At 37.0% G+C, this 21,107-nt stretch overlaps 1 protein-coding gene and 1 non-coding gene across 2 annotated transcripts; one reads left to right on the forward strand and one right to left on the reverse strand.

The window, feature by feature from the left end:
- Positions 1–206: 206 nt before the first annotated feature.
- On the reverse strand, positions 207–1,184 carry LOC123233487 (olfactory receptor 6A2-like). Its single transcript, XM_044659578.1, has one exon. It carries the CDS (start codon positions 1,182–1,184, stop codon positions 207–209), a length of 978 nt encoding a protein of 325 aa, XP_044515513.1.
- Positions 1,185–14,251: 13,067 nt separating this feature from the next.
- LOC123238331 lies at positions 14,252–14,358 on the forward strand. The gene has a single exon (XR_006505532.1). It is a non-coding gene; the product is annotated as a U6 spliceosomal RNA (small nuclear RNA).
- The last annotated feature ends 6,749 nt before the right edge of the window (positions 14,359–21,107 follow it).

Genomic DNA, 21,107 nt, shown 5'->3' on the forward strand with positions numbered 1-21,107 from the left:
ACTGCCTCCATGCAGGCTTTCATAGCCCAGGCTTGGATTTTGGCGAGCATCTTGCCTCCATGAATTGTCTCATTTATTCCATGGTACTTAGGAGGCTTTTGTCAATAGCAGGTCACTTATGCTCAGCTTTTGGCTTCATCGACTATTGTAGAGAGCAGCTATCTACATGCCCTGATCCTCTTCCCAGAGCCTATTCCCTGAATGCTCTACCTGCCAGATTTTCTGGGACTATCTCCCCAGCTGTGGTGAAGATGCAAGGTCTGGCTCAGGGCCTGCTTGACCTCTCTGTTCCGCAGACAGTAAATGATGGGATTGAGTAGAGGCACAATGACAGCATAGAGCACGGAGACCAGCTTGTTGGTGTCAAAAGCTGATAATGCCTTGGGTCTGGCATAGATGAAGATGCTGGCCGCATAGAAGATGATCACCACGGTGAGGTGGGAGGCACAGGTGGAGAAGGCTTTTTGGCGGCCAGTAGCTGAGGGAATACGCATCACGGCCCCTGCAATGGCAACATAGGAGGCCCCAGTGACGGAGAGAGGACCCAGCAGGATGAATATAGCCAGCACAAAGTCAGTGAGCTCAGCTGTGGACATATCTGTACAGGAGAGGTTAAGTAGCGGCGAAACATCACAGAAGAAGTGATTAATCAGGTTAGGGCCGCAGTACGAGAGGCGGGAGATGAGAAAGACTTTGACCATGGAAATACCAAAGCCTCCAGCCCAGGATCCGGCTGCCAGATGGACACAGAGCCGACCACTGACGATGACCGGGTAGCGGAGAGGGTGACAGATAGCCACGTAGCGATCATAGGCCATGACGGCTAAGAGGACACACTCAGTGCAACCAAGGCCCAGAAAGAAGTAGAGCTGAGTCATGCAGCCTGAGAAGGAGATGCGCTGGCCAGCTCCGGACCCCCCGGTGGCAAAGCCAGCCAGCATCTTGGGGATGGTGACGGTGACGTACCAATTCTCAAGGAAGGACATATTGGCCAAGAAAAAGTACATGGGCTTGTGGAGGGTGCTGTGGCTCTTCACGGCCACTATAATAAGGGAATTCTCAGTCAGCACCAGCAAGTAAGCCAGCAAAGATAGTGCAAAGAACAGCGCCCTCACAGGGGCAGGTGCAGGGAAGCCCAGCAGCACAAACTCAGTCACTGGTTGGCTCTGATTTCTCCATTCCATGGTGTTGGCTCTCCTTCACTGTGCATGGTACCTATGAAAAAGGAATAGGAACTGGCCAGAGAAGGGCGACTTAGCAGCTTGTGTAAAAGAATAAGTCCTTCTCTACTAGCAGCAACGCAATGATCCAGGACAATTCTGAGGGACTTATGAGAAAGAATGCTATCCTCATCCAGAGAAAGAACTGTGGGAGCAGAAACACAGAGGAAAAACAACTGCTTGATCATTTGGGTCAATGGGGATATGATTTGGGATGTAGACTCTAAACGACCACCCCAGTGCAAATATCAATAATATGGAAATAGGTTTTGCTCAATGACACATGTAAAACCCAGTGGAATTGCTCATTGGCTCTGGGAGGGGGAAGGAAGGAGAGGAGGGAAAGAACATAAATCATATAACCATGGGAAAAAAATTCTAAATGATTTAATTAAATAAATGAAATTTAAATAAAAGAATGAGTCCCCATTACCCTAACACCTTTTTAAGTGGAAATTATTTCTGTTTTTAAAAAAATATATTGTTAACTTTACTGATATTGAGAAACTACAGTGATTCAAATCTGGAAGAACTTTCTATTAGGAACAGCTGGGCTAGTGAATTAGAGGAGAACATATTAGAATGGGCAGAAGTGACAAGCTGAGCCAGAGGCTTCAACATCCATCACACTCAGGACATCTCAAAATTAGATGAAGGCTGGAGATTGCAGATGAGAAAGTGTATTTTGAAGTTTAAAGAGAAAAGTGAGGCTTGATACAAAAAGAAAGAGAAACTAACTTCTATCTATTTAAAGAGATATGAAAAATGTTGAAAAGCATGGCCGCAAGGTACCTTCTTCCAGAAAGTCATAGACCACTAAGAGGACCTGCACCTCCTCCATACTAGGTCTAGCATTCATCCTCTTCTCTTAATCAAATTGTCACCAGCCCAATTCAAATCCACATCAAACCTTTCCTGGACTTTTGCAACTGCTTTCTTTTCATTGACCTCCATGCATCAGTTTTCCCCTCTCCAGTCCATCTTCCACTTAGCTGCTAAAGTGATTTCCAAAAACACATCTGATCATGTTAATCTCCTATTTGATAAAACTAAGTGACTCTCTACTATTTCTAGGATTAAATACAAATCATTCTGTTTGACTCGTTAAATCTTTCAAGACTCATCTGTTCCTCACATTCAACACTCTATCATCTATCTCTGGCTCTTTGCACGGACATCCTCCACACTTGGAATGAGCTTTCTCATTACTTCTGTCTCTTAGAAGCTGTAGTTTCCTTCAAAATTGAGCTGAAATGCTACTTTCTCCCTGGGGGAGCTGACCCATGACAGCAATCCCTGATATTAGGAAGGCCAAGGCTTGTGGATCACTATGGGAATTCTGAGCCACTTACCTGGTTGGCTTCTGATCAGAAGGCCACTAGGATGCCTAATGTGGAGATGGAAGAGGGAGAACAAACTATCCCAGCTTGCAAATAAATTAGGTCAAAGCTCTTGTCTTGATCAGCAGTGTGACTAGGAAACTCAGTCTCAAAAATAATTACCTTTTAAATGAAGCTTTTCCTGATTCTCCCAATGGCTTGTACCTTCCCTGACTCCAACAAAACCCTTTATATTTATTTTACTTATATAAAATGTTATACACACACACACACACACACACACAAACGTGTGTGTGTGTGTGTGTGTGTGTGTGTGTGTGTGTGTGTATGTTTGCTTCCAAATGAATTTAGACTCTTGAGGGCTTGAACTATTTCATTTGTGTCTTTGTATCCCCATCAGCTAGCCCAATGCCTGACACATAGTGGGCACTTAATAAAGCTTTTTAATGGATTAATTGGAATGGTGCTATCATTCTACTAAATCCGTCATGGTAGCCAATCTCCATAGCCTTTTCTCAGTCTCCTCCCATTATCTCTAACATTTGACTCTGTTGGTTACTCCTTTTGTTTCCATGGCACTATACAACCTTGTTTTAGCACATACATCTCTAACCATTTCTCTTTCTTCTTCAATGGTTCCTCTTTTCCCTTCTGCCCTCTGTGACTGACTTCCAAGATGCAATCAGTCTTTGATCCTTTGTTCTTTCACTTAGGTTCTTGAAATCTTGGTGTCTTCTTTGATTCTTACCTCTTTACATTAAAGACCTAATCAATTACTAATTATTCTTGATTTTACTTTTTCAGTATCTCATATCTTTTCCTTTTTTATTCCCATTATTCTCACTTTAGTGCCAGCATTCATTGCCATCTATCTCCCAAGGAATTTTTATATTTAAAAAATAATCAATTCCTTCAATTTATCTCATATTTTATTTTATTTGTTCACAGGATAATAGAATTTGAGCTGGATATGATCTTAGAGGTTATTTCATCCAACCCCATTATTCTACACATATGGAAACTAGGACCCAGGGAGATAAAGCAACTTACCCAAAGTCACACAATACACATTAGAGATAGGATTTGCACCCAAATCTTCTGACTCCAGATGCACTGTTACTTCTACTGTGTGATGCTGCCTGAGTAGATAAAAATTGAACAGAAAAGAATTCTCATTCCCCCTTAAATTGTGACAGATTTATCACCCCATTTTAAGTTATTTGTTTTAAAAAATAGACTATTGATTCATTTGGAATTCATCATATATGATGTCAAATGTTTATCCAATCTCAGTTTTTGCCACACAGTCATCTCATTTCTACAAGAATTTTTCTCAGAGCCATAATGAAGTATTTTTCTTTTTTTGCAAAAACAGCAAAAACCTCACACTCAGGTGATTTACCAATGTGGACACTGCCCTTTGAGGAGAAGCAGAGCACAAGAACCTTTGATGCCACTGCTGGGAAGGTCACCTTAAAGTTGGGAAGAACAGGAGAGGGCAAAAGGAAAATTCACTCCAGTTAGATAACTGACAATTTCCTATTTTTATCTTAATAATATTTAATAATAATTAACATTAACATCCATTGCTTCTACCCTCTGGAACAACTATATTGGTGGTCAGTAGTTTTTAATTTTGGTGCTCTCTAATTTTGATGCCCTGGAATAACATCTTTGTCACCTTATTGTTTCTACAATTCTGTTTTTCAAAATTAAATAAATAACAGAAGTATTTAAGAGTAATAGACAATCATAAATTGTCAAGGGATAAAAATAGTCAGTTTCTGAGATAAAGAATCCTCATCTGAAATTGTATTCAAACAATCTAGTAATTAGAGAAATGCAAATTAGTTAGTAAACATAATAGTAATAACACAGGCAACTATGACACTGCCAGTGGAACAATGAATTATCACAATATTTTTTGTAAAGTGATGATTTTTTTAAACCCTTATCTTCTACCCGAGAATCAATACTGTATACTGGTTCCAAGGCAGAAGAGCAGTTAGAGTTAGGTTAAGGCAATGGGGTTAAGTGACTTGCCCAAGGTCACACAGGGAGGAAGTGTCTATGTCAGATTTGCACCCAGGACCTCCTGTTTCTAGACCTGGCTTTCAATCTACTGAACCACCTAGCTATCCCCATGACTAAGGGTTATAGAATGAAACCTCCAAAATTATTCATGACTTTTGATCCAGTATTCCTAAAACTGTCTGTATTCTAAGGCTGTTATTGACTTTTAATTTATATACACACACATGCACACTAATGAGCTTCTTGAGGTCAGAGAATATTTTGTTTCCCTTTATTTAATTTATTATTTTATTATTTATATATTAATAATTTTAAATTATTCTTTAATTTCCCAGATTCTGGCATAATACCTGGCATTAATAGGTATTTTTGAATGCTTGTCAATTGATTAATAAATAGGAAAAAAGACACCTATGAAAATATATTTATATTATATATAGATGTATATTTATTCTGAAAAAATATATATATTTAAAAGGGAAAAGTTTCTAATGTTCTTTTATTGTCCATTAAACACAGTTTACACTTCCTTAACTGGCATTCTAAGCCTTCTACAACTTGATGTTGCTATACATTGCAGATATCTCTGAATAGTCTTGACTACTTATTCTCTATTATAGCCAAATTGAACTACTTGTCCTATATTTACCCACTTTGATTCCTTTGCTCATACTGCTACCCTATCCCCTTTCCAACTAGTGAATTCCTACCCATGTTTTTAATATTTTGAATATAAGCATCACATTTTTCAAGTTCATGGACACCAGCACAAGATCTATTGCTCTGGAGTTATCTTTGTTATTTGTCTCTCCCCCAGCCATAACCAAATATTCTGTCAGTTTATCCTTAATTATATTGCCTGGTCATCTTCCCTTTCCAGGTTCACGATCATCATCCTAATCCAGTCTTTGATCTTTTTAAATCTATATAATTGCAATACTTTCCTATTTGACTCCTTTTCTCCAGTCCATTTCTACTCCAATCTTCTCCACTTGCAGCCTTTCCCTTTGTAAATGTGTTCTTGAATATACTATTTTGCCATTGACAGAATTTCAATGTCTTTGTGTGCTGTACTTGTGGATTTACCCATTCAAATATTTATTAAATGCCTACTAAGGATAAGATGCCACACTTTGCAATCTGAAAGGTAATAAAGATATTCAAGACACAATTCTGTAATCTTAAAGAATTTAACTGGGACAGGAAACTTCCTGCCTCACAAAATAGAGTATGACATGTCATTGGGGGAGAAGGCAGCTCTATTTGAAAAGAATTTTTTTAAATATTACTTGTAAATTTGTCTTCCTGCAACTTCATAGAATCTTAAGCATGAAAAGAAAATTTTAAGTATTTTATCTCAACTTCTCTACTTTAAAGGTGATTAAACTCTTGTCCAGAGAGATTGTTCAAGTTCGTTCAGCAAGTAACAAAAGAGCTGGTACTTGAACTTAGATTGATGTCTTCACTTTTTTTTACCTAGTGTTTCTTGTCCTGTCATACAGCATTGAGTAGAATAAAAATTCTTCCACATGGCAGCCATTCAATTATCTTAAGCCAGAAATCAAGTCTATCTGCCTTAAGATTTCTTTTTTTCCATGTAAATTATCCCTAATTCTTTCACCATTACTCATAATGAGATAGTTTTTGGGTCCTCTCACCATTCTATCCTCCCTCCTCTGAATGTGTTCCTATATTTCACTGTCCCTGCTAGTAACATTTATTCAAATAATTACAATACATACACTATGTGAAATGTATCACATGAATGGTACAAACTAAATTATTGGAAGTATTCAGGGAAGGGGATTATATCCATCTAAGTGCAAAAGTGCTGGGGGGTTATGTTTGTAAATGCATAATGGGAGGAATTGAAGTCATTAGATTTTAGAGTTGGCTTGGGAAGGAAAGAATCTGCAAAATAATAAATGATAAAGAATAGAGTGGTAGTATATTTACTAGAGACTGAAATGAAGAAAGGAATACTGCGTGTAATAAAACAAATGAAGCAAGAAGGAAACATGTAATTGGTGAAGCTAAAAGAATGAGTTCTGTGAATAATGGAGATTCTCCAGAAATCAGGAGTCATAAAAAGCTAGGATGTAGATACTTAGGGAGAGTGCACTTAATAAATGATTGATGATTGAATGAATGAGTGGTTAATAATTATGCATTCAAGGTAATTAATTGGGTAGAAAGCTGCAATCAGTGCTTTACTACTGGGACGATCAGTTTGGAAAGATGAAATAAGAAAGGTATATTTCTGGGTCAAGTCTTCCAGGCTCTCAGAAGTAGCTGCAGACATGATTGTGAAAAGAGATAGACTGAGCCTGGTGTTTTGTCAGAACTACTACAAAATTAACACCTCATCTTGTTATTCCTCTATGGACCTTCTATCTACTAAACTATTTACAAGATCTTATGCTTAGCTGTAGGACTAAATCCAAGGCACTAAATATCTCTGAACCTCAGTTCTCTCCTTTTAAATGGGGACAGTTAAATTTATTTTATATACTTCTATGAAGCCATTGTTAGGAAAACACTTTTTAATTATAAAATGCCATGTAAGTGTGAATTGATGTTATTAATTACTGATTTTGAGATTCAGCCAACTTTTCAGCTGGACATCCAGAGACTTCCATCAATTAGTACCATTTCAATCTGACATGACCACTTCTCTTTAATGACCATCAGGTCAGTTTCCTTAATGTCTTCTCTAAGATGGACTGTCCCCACTCCTGCCCCAGCATATAAATCTTATCCATCGTTCAGGGTCTAGCTTTGGTCCTACCAATTCTCTGAAGTTTTCTCCAGTAATACTAGGCTACAATGATCACTTCTGTTTTTTAATTCATTACTCTGGTTCTCATAGTCTATATGTCCCCCTTCTAAATAATAGGCTTATACTTAGAGGATTATGGGATCATAGACATAGAACTGGAAGAGGATTCAAAGACCTTGTATCCAAACCTCTATTTTACAGAAGAGAAAACTGAGCCCCCAGAAGATTAATTAATTTATTCTTTCTATTGTACAAAACTGCTTCCTTTTCTCTCTAGTTTTTGCAAAATGAAAGTATTATTTTTCTTATGGAAGTAAAAATTCCCTAGGAGAAGGGATCCAAAGAAAGGATCCCTGTTTAGGTAAGGATGGACTAGACAATCTTCTGAAGTTTCTCCCAATTCTGAAACGATATGACCAATTGTGCCTGCAATTCTGGACTGATTGACATTGGAGATATTAAATTGTGGGTATATTGGAAAAGAAACAGATGTACCCTCAAGTTCTTGGTCTCATGTCCTATCTTCTTCAGAGATAAAATGCTTTTTCTCTGCCTGTATCCCTCCTCCACTCTGTATTCTTGTTCCAAGGACCCCAGAAATAGTTAGATTCAAAAAAGTAATAACTTCCCTAATTAGGAAGAAACATTCATTGGTGGTAGCTCTTTCTCCTTCTACAGTGACTTCTTTGAGACATAGGCACCCCTACCCTGGTGACCTGAACTAATAGCATAAAATTACCTTACCAGAAAATTAGGTAAGAAATCTATTTGGACTAAAAGATACACTGATCTGTTGAGAATCGTGCTTATCAGAACTGATTCTATGAGAGATTTTCAAACATAAAATCCAGGGAGTTTTTTTAGCCTTGAAATTGAGCAGCAAGTGTATTCATGTTCCCAGTATTATCTCCTACTGAGAAATTTAGCCTAGAAGGAAAACTAAAGGTCCTATAGAAATGATACAGAGGAAGCATCTGGCACCCTTTCATACAATAGAAGTTGAACTAATAAAGTTTTCCAGAACATGGTCATACATACACTGGACAGAATAGCCACTGAGTCCCCAGAAACAGAATCCACTTACCTATGTCAACTTTCCAAAACTGTTCTGGATATAGAGGATGCATTATGCCAATGGATGTGGGATAAAAGAATGGAAATAGAGAGAGAAAGGACAGGGTAGGCACATGGAGAGGAGGTTAAGGAAGAACAAAGTGTGCGGGGATGGTGGGTAGGATCTGGGCAAAGTGGATGAAAGAAGGGATATAGAAGGATTGACCTGAGAGGCAGATGAGAATACCATTGACTTCAATCACCTTGATTGGGTGATCTTGGTTTATGCTTCTTCAATAAGCCTGATGTCCTAAATCTCTGGAAAAATTGAGTCCAGGCTATACAGGGGATCATGGAGAGAAAAAATAAGTAGGACACAGTTGTCCTGCAAAGCTGCAATCCATAGGTGACTAAAGATCCTTCTCCTTCTGCAGGTCAGTGAGCCCTCCCTGGCAGGAGGGCAGGGCTCCAGAGCTCATACTTCCTCCACTTATCCCCAGTGTGGTATACTCAATCCCATTCTCCTGGGATATCTCAGAAGTCCCTGACTAAATGAGTTACTACAGATAGGAAGAAGTGTTGGGGGAGGAGAAAATATGGACTGAAGTTTACTGAGAAATGGGGACTAATTTACAGATTAAGGAAAAGAGAAACTATGACTATTGCCAGAGACTGAAATAATAAATAACTATCTTGTAGAAACTTGAATGATAAAAGCCTCCTATTGAGTAGGTGTGACAGCTAATTCCTCATGTATGAAATGATGATAAAACCTTTTTATATAATGCTTTAATGTTTGTAAAGCACTTTATATACCATCTTTTGATTGTCATAACAACTTTTTGAGGTGGGAGCTACTATCCCCATTTTTAGGAGAAGTTAAATGATTTACCCAGTGTCACACAGATAGAAAATGTATGGGGCATGAGTCAAAGTTAGGTAGGAAGCTTTGATCAGAAATAGAAGATAGATATTCATTGTATAACTGAAGAGGACAAGGGAGGAAATAATTTCATGATGGGCCTAAAATGAATTTCTGAAACTTACTGTTGGAAGAAGGAAAAAGAGTGATACTTCTAGGGTTGAAGAGATACAAATTTGGAGTTGTCTTTTATTGTCCCCTGCTCTCTCTTTCCCCCCACATATTCAATCAGTTGTTAATTCTTGTCGATCCTAGGGAAGGTGGTGGTGCAATAGATAGAACTGGACATTGAATCAAGATACCTGACACTTTAACTGTGACTCTACACACGTCACTTAACTTCTCTAAGCCTCAGTTTCCTCATCTGTAAGATGGGATGAAAATAGTACTTACCATAAGGAGTTGTTCTGAGAACCAAGTGAGAAGAAGGCCCTTTGTAAATTTTTGAGTATTATATTGATGCTGTTTATTATTATTCTCCTACCTATACCAGCGTGGTTCCCAAACTTTTTGGCCTACTGCCTCCTTTCCAGAAAAAATATTACTTAGCCCCCTGGAAATTAATTTTTTTAATTTTAATAGCAATTAATAGGAAAGATAAAAGCACCTGTGGCCATCATCACCCCCCTCCCCGGATCGCTGCAGCACCCACCAGGGGGCGGTGGCACCCACTTTGGGAATCACTGCTATACAACATCACTTGCATCCATCTCCTTATCTACACTTTCATGGCTACCATTTATTTTGTTTTTTATTTATTTTTTTGCAACCATTTATGTCAGTACCTTATCATCATTCACCTAGATCATAGTAATAGCCTCTTTGTGAATTACCTTGATTCAAATCTCTCTCCTTTCCTATGAATCCTTCATAAAGTTGCAAAAGTGATTTTCCTAGAGCACATATCTGACCACATCACCTGTTCAAGAAACTCCAGTGGCTCCTCATTACCTTTCAAATCAAAACTAAATTCCTTTGTTTGACTGTTTGACATTTTAAGCCCTTTACAGTCTGGCTGTAACCAACTTCTCTAGGAATTATATTGAAGGGTTTCAGTTATGATGAATCATGAAGGTAATAAGGATGTATTCAAAAGCTGACTAATGAGCAAAGTGCTCATGGATCAGACTTATGGATATATTTCTAATATTTCACATGATTGACTTCTGAATCCTTAAATTCGTTGGGTCTAAAATTTGATGGAAATTAAAATTCAAGCCTCCTGTGATTATCTGCAGTCTGCAAGCCAGAAGACAAGTTCTATAGGTCCTTTGTAAATATCAAAGACTTGGATTTGCATAAGATGGTGCCAATGTGTCAGAAAGGAAAGGATTTCACAAGTGCTTCTTACCTGAGTACCTGGCTATACTACTCTGGCCAGCTGTTCCTTTTGCTTGCAAGTACTATGTTATAACTTCTGATGTGCCGACTGTTTAATAGACATCCTGCCACCCCCATTCCTACAAGCCTCAATAAAATCAGTTCAGCTCTTTCTGACCATCTAGAGAGGAAGAGCTGACCTGCTGCCATGCTGAGACCACACCAAAGTTTTGTGTATGTGTTCCTTGTCTCTGTCTCTCTGTCTCTCTGTCTCTTTCTCCCTCCTTCTCTCTCTCCCTCCCTCTCTCTCTCCTCTCTCTCTCCTCTCTCTCTCTACTCTCTCTCTCCTTTCTCCTCTCTCTCTCTCTCTCTCTCTCTCTCTCTCTCTCTCTCTCTCTCTCTCTNTCTCTCTCTCTCTCTCTCTCTCTCTCTCTCTCTCTCTCTCTCTCTCTCTCTCTCCCTCCTCTTTCTATGGCTCACTCTCTCTAGCCTGTAAATTTAGCCTATTACTTTACAGCCTTCATCTTCCCTCCATAGACGATTCAAACTCACATGAGAAATACATGTAGAGAGGATCTCTACATGATATGCCTCATTCCCCTTCAAGACAAATTCTCCTTTTTCCCTCCTCATATACACATTCCATCACCCTTTCTGTTAGGTTAGTTCTGGCTCCCCCTTGATCTTGCCTGAAATGCCCTCCCTCCTAACCTCTGGCTTTTTTGCTTTCTTAAAAGTTTATCTCAAATTCCACCTCCTTCATGAGGTCTTTAAAGACCCCACCTCCAACCCAACAGTCAGTGCTTTCTTCCCAATGTATTTTCTGTCTCATTCTAGTTTTGTTAACTAAACTAGGTAAGAACAAGTTTCAATCAAGCAATTGATCAAATGTCCTTAGAGTAATTACAAAAAGGCTTTTGAACTAGAATGACTTTGCTTAAGGTTTGTTTGGGTATAGACCAAGGAAATTTAATCAACCCCCAGGGATGACTGATAAATTATCCATCATTTTAGAAAGGAAATTATAGAAATTAGAATGTGTGTAGTTCTAACTTAAGGCTCCTAAAAGGAACCTGAAATCAATGAAAGAAATATTCATTAAGTACCTACTATGTGCCAGGCATTGCGTTAAATGCTTTACAAATATTCATTTGGCTCTTTCAACAACCCTCGGAATTATGTGGAGTTTTGGTAGAAGGAGAGGTCTTGGTTTTGGCTATTATCAGTCTCCTTATTTTTCCTCTTTGACTGGATGAGGACTCTATATATCCATTACTCTGGAAAAGTAGAAGTGCAGTAATTAAAAGGTTCTGTCAAGGTTGTTAAGAAATAGAATTGGAAGCATTATTCACATGTGACAAATACATAGACCATACATTCCATTTGTCTTGGAAAAAAAGGCACTTGAACTTGAATTGTCAAGTCACATAAATGAAGGTGAGTGAATGGAGTAATAATATCTTTTCTGGACATGTGGTTACTCTCAAGGTGTGGTTTTCCATCTAATCTTATACAAATAAGTTATTGGTCAGGTCAGAAGGGATCTTCAGGTAGGACACCATTTAATCAGTTTTCTTGTAGTAGTTGACTCTCTAGATGTTGTATAGATTTGGCCATAATTTTCTCTTAATTCCTAAAAGACATTTTAAAATATATTTATTTTTGATGTGCTATGGTAAATTGAAATTAAGCTATACTGTTTGAAGTATACTGTGGGAACATGGGCTGAGGTATTCCAATCAGTAAAAATACTGAGAATTACAAATCAACATGTGGATTCTGGGGTCACTCCTTGTGTATGAGGCATCCAGGAAAGCTATTCCAGGTCCAAATTACTCTGTGCACCTATATCTATTCAAATCACATTAGCTCCTACTGATGTATTTACTTTTATTGGTTAGCCAGAGGATAAAACCAGTTCAAAACAAAGGAATTTGAAGAAATAACATGGTGAGAAAAGTGTCAATATAATATTTTCCCATAAACCTAGAACATATTCTTCCATTAAATCATACACCATCAGTTTAAAGACATGCCAGACCTAGAAAACATTTGTGGGAGAAGAATATATGTGGATAATGCATGGGACCAAAATAACTCTTGGATCCAATGATATAAGGCTGCTGATGTTTTCTGGTGATGTCATTGACCTATTTTCCTGCTATTCTCTTATGATGTAGGTAGATTATATCAATTGATGCTTTGCTAATCTCATGGATGATGTTAAACATGATTCCATTTAGCACATGATTGTGGAGCTTCTCTATTCTCTATTCTCTATTCTACAGCTTCTTTTCAGTTGAAGTGATATTTCTTTCCCAGAAGAGGAAGAGTGGGGTTCTACCATATCTTTTTTGACTTAAAGTCCAAAAGCATTAGATGTTTTGGAGAGTCAGGCCCTTCATACAGTGGAGCTAGTCAAAAACTGATTTTTTCTGGCACAAGATGGCAGCAAATGTTAACAGAAAGCATGAGATTTGTTCTCAGTGTGTTTAAATGAAAATATTTAGAATTTATACTACATACTTAAAACATGTAGAAACTAGCAGTCCATATGTTGGTGATGTCTACTGTAGAGGCACATCCAACCAGGATGGGAATATTTCTGGTGGTACTGTTCCCTTTGTCATATAAACACTAAGAGGAAGAAACAGAATTGTCAAGCATATGGCAACTCAGCAATCCCCTTTATGTAAATTTCTTTTGAAGGAATTCTTACAATAGGTACTAGCTACCACTCTGTGGAGGAACTCAGCCCAGTATGTTTCAAAATAAAGGACAAAAGAGGCAGGGAGAAGACTAATCCAAAATTAGGAAGTTAAGAACTATAACTATTAAGCCAGGCTGCAGTCTCTAGTATTCTTTTTGCCCATGCAACTGAAATTAAAAAAAAAAACTATAACCATATTTCTATAGAACTCAGTACTAGGAATAGTGAACTATATATAACAAGCTTTAGTTTTACTGGGAGGCATAATGGTTATTGATTTCTATTCTCCTTTGATCCAAACCTTGAATCTGGCAAAGGTGTCTGTGAAGGTTGCGAAAGGCAATCTAGAAACGGTATCTGCTTCAGAGAGGACTAGATTCAGAGATCAAATGGAATGTATGGTCTATGTATATGTCACATGTGATACTTCTATTTCCTTTCATTTGATTACACACTTTATAAATTAATGACCTTTACTTGATTATAAAGATTTCCAATTAATGACCTTAAAAGCGTGATTCAATGAATCATTCACTCAGGGGGGAAAAAATGGAGCTGCTAATGGTTAGGAGAAAATAGACATATTATCTGATTGATGGAAAAAGAAATTTAAATACTAAAGTATTTGGAAGGACTAATTAAAGTACCAAAATAAAAGAAGTAAGAAGTAAAATTAGAATACCATTTAAAATAATAAGAAAAATAAATCTGTTAGGAGAAAAACTTGGAAACCTTACAAAATTAGTGAACATGTTGGAAAAAATAGAACTCTAAAGTTCAATGATATAAGAAATATCAGTACAAATCAAAGGAAAATAGAACTGGAAGAAAGAATAAAATATATGGTACATATATATTTTTGAAATAAAGCCAGTGTTCATTTAAGCAGCATATATACTAAAATTGGAATGATACATAGAAGATTAGCATGGCTCCTGTGCAGGGATGACATGCAAATTCATGAAGTATTTCATATTTTTGGTGGGTCAAAGAGCAAATCAAAGAAACAATTACTGATTTCATTGAAGAGAATGACAATGAGGAAACAAAATATAAAAATCTATGGGATGGAACCAAAGCATTCCTCAGGGGAAATTTATACCCATGACTGAATATATCAAAAAATCAGAGAGAGAAGAGATCAATGAATTGGGCATACAACTTAAAAACTCAAAAGAGAGCAAATTAAAAATCCCCAAATAACAACTAAATTGGAATCCTAAAAATCAAAGGAGAAATTAATAAATTGAAAGCAAAACAGGTACTGAACTAATAAATAAGACTAGGAGGTGATACTTTGAAAAAATGAATAAAATAGATACAGCATTGGTTTATCTAATTAAAAAAAGAAAGAAGAAAATCAAATTAACAGTATCAAAGATGAAAAGGGTGACCTCATCTCTAAAGAAGAGAGAATTAAGGTAATTATTAAGAATAATTTTGCCCAACTATATGGCAATAAATATGACAATCTAGGTGAAATAGGTGAATATTTACAAAAATATAAACTGCCTAGATTAACAAAAGAGGAAATAGAATACTTAAACAATCCCATCTCAGAAAAAGAAATTAAATAAGTCATCAAGAAACTCATTAAGAAAAAATCCTCAGGGCCAGATGGATTAACAAGTGAATTATATCAAACATTTAAAGAACAGCTAATCCCAATACTATACAAACTATTTGACAAAATAAGCAAAAGAAGGAGTTTCACCAAATTCCTTTAATGACACAAATATGGTACTGATTCCAAAGCCAGGTAGACCAAAAACAGAAAAAGAAAACTACAGACCAATCTCCTTAATGATCATAGATGCAAAAATATTAAACAGAATACTAGCAAAAAAGACTCCATGAAGGGGAAAGTAGGAGCATGAATCATGTAACCATGTTAAAAATGAATATTAATAAATCTTTAAATTAAAAAAAAAAGACTCCAGCAAGTTATCATGAGGATTATTCACTATGACCAGGTGGAATTTATACCAGGAATGAAAGGATGGTTTAATATTAGGAAAACCATCCATATAATTGACCATATCAATAACCAAACCTACAGAAATGACATGATTATCTCAATAAATGCAGAAAAAGCCTTTGACAAAATTCAACACCCATTCCTATTGAAAACTCTAGAAAGTATAAGAATAGATTGGGCTTTCTTAAAAATAGCAAATAGCATATGTTTAAAATCACCAGCAAGCATCATCTGCAATGCGGATAAGTTAGAAACCTTCTCAATAAGATCAGGAGTGAAGCAAGGATGCCCGTTATCACCTCTATTACTTAACATTGTATTAGAAAACACTAGTGGTAGCAATTAGAGAAGAAAAATAAATTGAAGAAATTGGAGACTACACTATCACTCTTTGCAGATGATATGATGGTCTCCTTAAAGAATCCTAAAATGTTAGCCAAAATGTAAGAAGGAGGGGGCAGCTGGGTAGCTCAGTGGAGTGAGAGCCAGGCCTAGAGACAGGAGGTCCTAGGTTCAAACCCGGCCTCAGCCACTTCCCAGCTGTGTGACCCTGGGCAAGTCACTTGACCCCCATTGCCCACCCTTACCAATGTTCCACCTATGAGACAATACACCGAAGTACAAGGGTTTAAAAAAAAAATGTAAGAAGGAAAATTTAGGTATTTATAGATATATATTAAATATGTGGCCGCCAGGAATCAATAATTCAGGTTGATTCTGTAATTAAATCAGACCCAAGTCAGCATCGGGTTGAAGAGTTTATTTACAGTCTGGTAGGTAAAAAGTAGGAGTAAAGAGAAAAGGAGAGAGGCTAGTCCAGGCCAAAGCCCTGGACGGAGAGAGAAGAAGGTTATAAAGCTTAATAATGAAGCTGTAAGCCACAGGGCCCAACAGCCAGATAGGCAGAGTTTAGAATTGGCCCAGCTAGGCCAAGGAAGTAGTGGGTGCTGCAGCAATCCAGGGAAGCAGTGATGTCCACAGGTGCATTTGGGGGTGGTGAATAACTGTAAGGAGGCGGTGATAGTATATGACAGCGGGTGCTGAGTAATATTTTTCTGGAAAGGGGGTGGTAGGCCAAAAAAGTTTGGCAACCACTGGATTAGAGGTTAAAAAGAAATGGAAAGAAATCTAGGAAGAAGGGCACTACTTAACTGAGACTCCTGGACTTGACCTAGCCATTAAAGCTTTCCTGTATTACCTATAAGAAGCCTTTAACTTCTCAATAGGTGAAATATGCTTCCCCTTCTTTCATTCATCACAGTTACCTGTGAAAAGGAAAGCTATCCCTTCCACATTGTGTAGTTTAAGGGTACTGCTCCTCTGCAATCTGGAAAATCTGCATAAAATTCTTTGTTCATTCATACCAGAGAAGAAGTCTGAATTTTTTTTCATTCATAGGGTGTTTTTTAGTAAAATAAATTGTGTATATTTATGATATTAGAAGATAAAATATATTCATACTGGACATATATTTTAAACATTTTTGAGTTTCTAAACTTTCTCTGTGTCCTCTGCTGACCTTTCCCATGTCATCTTCAGCTTCCGTAAAACTCCCCCAAAATTCTTATGCTGACCTGCAATATATTGGAACTGTAATGGGGAAAGTAGCAGTGTGGAAGGGATACTGGTAGTTAGTTACAATAGTGATGCACAGAAAATAAAAAAGGGGAGGGGAGTAAAAACTGTCAAATGCAAAAAAAATGTTCTATATAAGACATTATTATCATGGAAAAAGTAATAATAACATGGGACTAAAAGAATAATTTAAATAAGATTCAGTATCTTAATTTACTATTAATGTAGTTAGGTGGGAAGTTATTATTCAAACATTTAGGAAAAGTAATTTTTATAGCCTGTTAATTTTAAGTAATGTCATCTGATCAAACATCCAGGCTTAATCTTTCTTGTGGCTTCTTTCTCATGCTAACTGTCCCCTTGGTGCCAGTGCTCTTTTCTCCTTTATGCTTAAAAACTAGGGAAATAGAAGACATTGGCTGCCTTTACTATAGGTATTTTGATGCATACAAGACCAATGTTAAAGGAAGAAAATGCATGAGAGGCCAAGCAAGTCAAGTAATGTCAGCCTAGTTGAGTTCATATTTGATATGCAGAACAGTAGATCCACCATAATTATGTCAAGGTTGAGAAGATTTGTGCTTTTCCACCTCTCAGTGAAATTATATCATGTCACCTGGAAGGCTGTATCTAAGAGAGACTGAATCTGGAAGTTGCCTCTTTGTCATCAGGGGTGGTACCTTGAATCATTTTGGCTTGCTAGCCATTTAGCAGATTTTCTGTGGAATCATCTTAGATGGCCAGGAATCTGGCTTATCAGCTGCCTATGAAAAGCAAGCAGCGAATATCTGGGTCTGTTCCTGGTGAGGGAAAAGGACAGAGGGATGGAGGGAAGAGGCAAACTTTTGGAAGAAAGAAAGAAGGAAGGTAGAAGGGAGGGAGAGAAGGAAAAAATACCATGGCAAAGAAAAAGGAAAACAAGTAATGTACTGTTTTTTCTAATCGTGGAACCTCAAGAGATCATTTTGTATATTTTTAATATTTATATATTGTGTGTATGTTTATGTACATATATGTTATATATTGTCTCTACCTATAGAATGAAGATTCCTTGAGAAAAATGACTGCTTTGCCTTTTTCGTTGCATTCAGTATGTCAAAAAACAAAGCCTAGTTTTACAAAGTGTTTCTTCCTATAGAATGAAAAGCCCCTTGACAATAAGGACTATTTCATCTTTGTCTTTGTAATCCCAGTATCTAAAACAGTGCCTGCCACATAGTAAGTATCCGAATGCATACTGATTGGTTTTTTGATTTGGGGGATCTTATTAACCTTACTCTTATCTAGAAAAAGCATGAAAACTTTAAAAATCAACATGATGCTAGAATTACACTGGATTAGACAGTAACAGGGAGAGAAACACGGAAAAGGAGAGGAAAAGAAAAAGGGAGAGGGTAGAAGATAGAACTGGGTAGGTAATGATCATGATGTAAGATTAAAAAATTAATATCCAAAATACCCCAAGTATTATTTTTATAAGATGTAATAATAATAACTTGAAGCAAGGGAAAAATAGCCTCAGGAAAGAGAAGTTTTTTTCCTAGACTGCACACACGGGACAGAGCCTAGAGTCATCAGAGCAGAGAGACTCCTGAGGGCAGGGTTTCCAGCAAATTTATTTCCTAAAATGTAAGGACGCCAAAAGAGGACATAACTTAAAGGTATGCTGGGTAAGTGTAGTTCAGGTGTATCAAATTTCTATTTACACAATGAGCAAAAAAAAAAAAAAACATACACACACAAAACCTACAACTATAGAGAGCTAATTATGAAAGAGGAAAAAAGTGTGACCAAGAAGGGTATTTGACTGTGGACTGGGAAGAGAAAGGGAGAGAAAGAGGTTGGGATAAAATTGTTTAAAAAAATCATTATAAACTATGATTCCATTTAACCACTTTTTATTTCTTCTTCTAAAGAGAAGGGATAAAGGGGAGATATTGTTACAGGATCTGATGAAGAAAAAAACCCATAAGCAACAATCCTAGCTATGAATATGAATAGGATGGATTCAACTTACAAAGTGGACAAAGGTAAATGAATAAAAAAACAGAAAATTTTGTGATTTATAAGATAAACACTTAAAACAGAGATATATAAAGAGTTTCAGCTAAATTTCAGCTAAAAACAAAAAAGAAATAATACTCATGATCTAAAAAAAAGTGAGAGTGAATATGTATGTAATTAGGAGAGAAAAAGTAGAGAAATTACATTGTTATTAAAAGTATAATAAAAATAAAACACCATAAATATTAAATCTCTATTAACAGAATGCTATCATATAAGTTCTTAAATAACAAGTTAATCAAATTATAGAAAAATTTAGATAATGAAAAACAATTGTTAGGAAGTTCTATGTAACTTCAGATATAAACAAATACAACAGCAATATAAAGAAGAAAAAAGTTAAAGTTTCTCAAATAATATTTTAAATTAGATAGATTAGACCTTTGTCAATTATGGAACCTTTAAATAATATACCAAGTAGGTGCTAGGATATTATAAATAATAAGCAAATTCAGAAAAAATAAATGTTAAATGTTATTCAATAAATGAGAATCAATAAAGGTAGAATGAACAAAGTATCCATATTTTGGTGTATCAACCTAAAGAATTAATGAGTCAAGAACAAAATAGAGAAACAACAAATGGTTATGTTAAATAAAATAACAAATTACCATAACACATGTAATTCTATTAAAACAATCTTTGAGGTAAAAAAAATGTTTATTTCTAAATGTAACAACAAAGAGGAGAATGACGATAATAATGAAGAGCAGAATTTTTTTAAAAAACTAGAAAATCAAATTAAATCATAAAAAGATAACACAGAGTTTTCCGGGTTAAGATGGCGGCAGAGTAAGAAGCAGCTCTTAACCTCTCCTGACAGAAACACACAAAACTCCTCAAGGGGACATAAAAACAAGTCCAGACGAACGGAGGAACCCCCACAACAGGGCACAGCGTGGAAGGTACGTGGAATCGAGGCATTTCCATGCTATAAAGGGGTGAAACAGCCCTCACGAAATTGCGGGCTGAGCAACCACCCCACCCCCACCCCCTCCACACACACCTATAGCTCCGAAGCCAGCTAAAAAGAAATAGAGCAAGTTTGGGGCACCCATCGAGTCATTGGCAGCTCTGGGACCTGTTCCTGAGAGCAGCAAGACTTAGGACCCCATTAAGCCAAAAAATGCAGGCTCGCGGGAGCAGGATGCAGGGCACAGAGCACAGGCTGAGCAGAGCGAAGGCACTGAGGAGGCGTGGGTAGAGGCAGACACAGCCAGGATCTAAAGCCTAAGTAGGAAACCAGTGTGGACGGGTATAGGACTGTGGAAGCAGCGCCCTGAGACTTGTAAAGAAACCTCCGGCAGAGGATCAAGCAAGGGGGCCCACCAGGGGGCTTGACCTTGGAAAAAACCAGAACTCAGACCTCAGGAGCCAATAGATCACGGAGAGACACTGAGCGCGAGGATAAATCTGAGAAGCTGCTGGGCTAACGATGGCTACTCAGTTTCAGGAAGTTCAGAAGAGAAAGCATAACAACAAGAAAAAGAAGTCTTTAACACTCCAAAGCTTTTACACAGAGAAAATCCAGATAAGCAAAGAAGGAGTCCTACCAAATTCCTTTTATGGCACAAATATGGTACTGATTTCAAAGCCAGGGAGACCAAAAACAGAGAAAGAAAACTACAGACCAATCTCCCTAATGAACATAGATGCAAAAATCTTAAATAGAATACTAGCAAAGAGACTCCAGCAAGTAATTAAGAAAATCATTCACCACGATCAGGTGGGATTTATACCAGGAATGCAAGGTTGGTTCAACATTAGGAAAACCATCCACATAATTGACCATATCAACAGTCTAACAAACAAAAATCACATGATTATCTCAATAGATGCTGAAAAAGCCTTTGACAAAATACAGCATCCATTCCTATTGAAAACACTGAAAAGTATAGGAATAGAAGGACCTTTCCTAAAAATAATAAACAGTATATACCTAAAACCATCAACAAACATCATATGCAATGGGGATAAATTAGAAGCCTTCCCAATAAGATCAGGAGTAAAACAAGGTTGCCCATTGTCACCTCTATTATTTAACATTGTACTAGAAACACTAGCAGTTGCAATTAGAGAAGAAAAAGAAATTGAAGGTATCAAAGTGGGCAA

This window comes from Gracilinanus agilis, chromosome 2, assembly GCF_016433145.1.
Source record: "Gracilinanus agilis isolate LMUSP501 chromosome 2, AgileGrace, whole genome shotgun sequence".
Lineage (NCBI taxonomy): Eukaryota > Metazoa > Chordata > Mammalia > Didelphimorphia > Didelphidae > Gracilinanus > Gracilinanus agilis.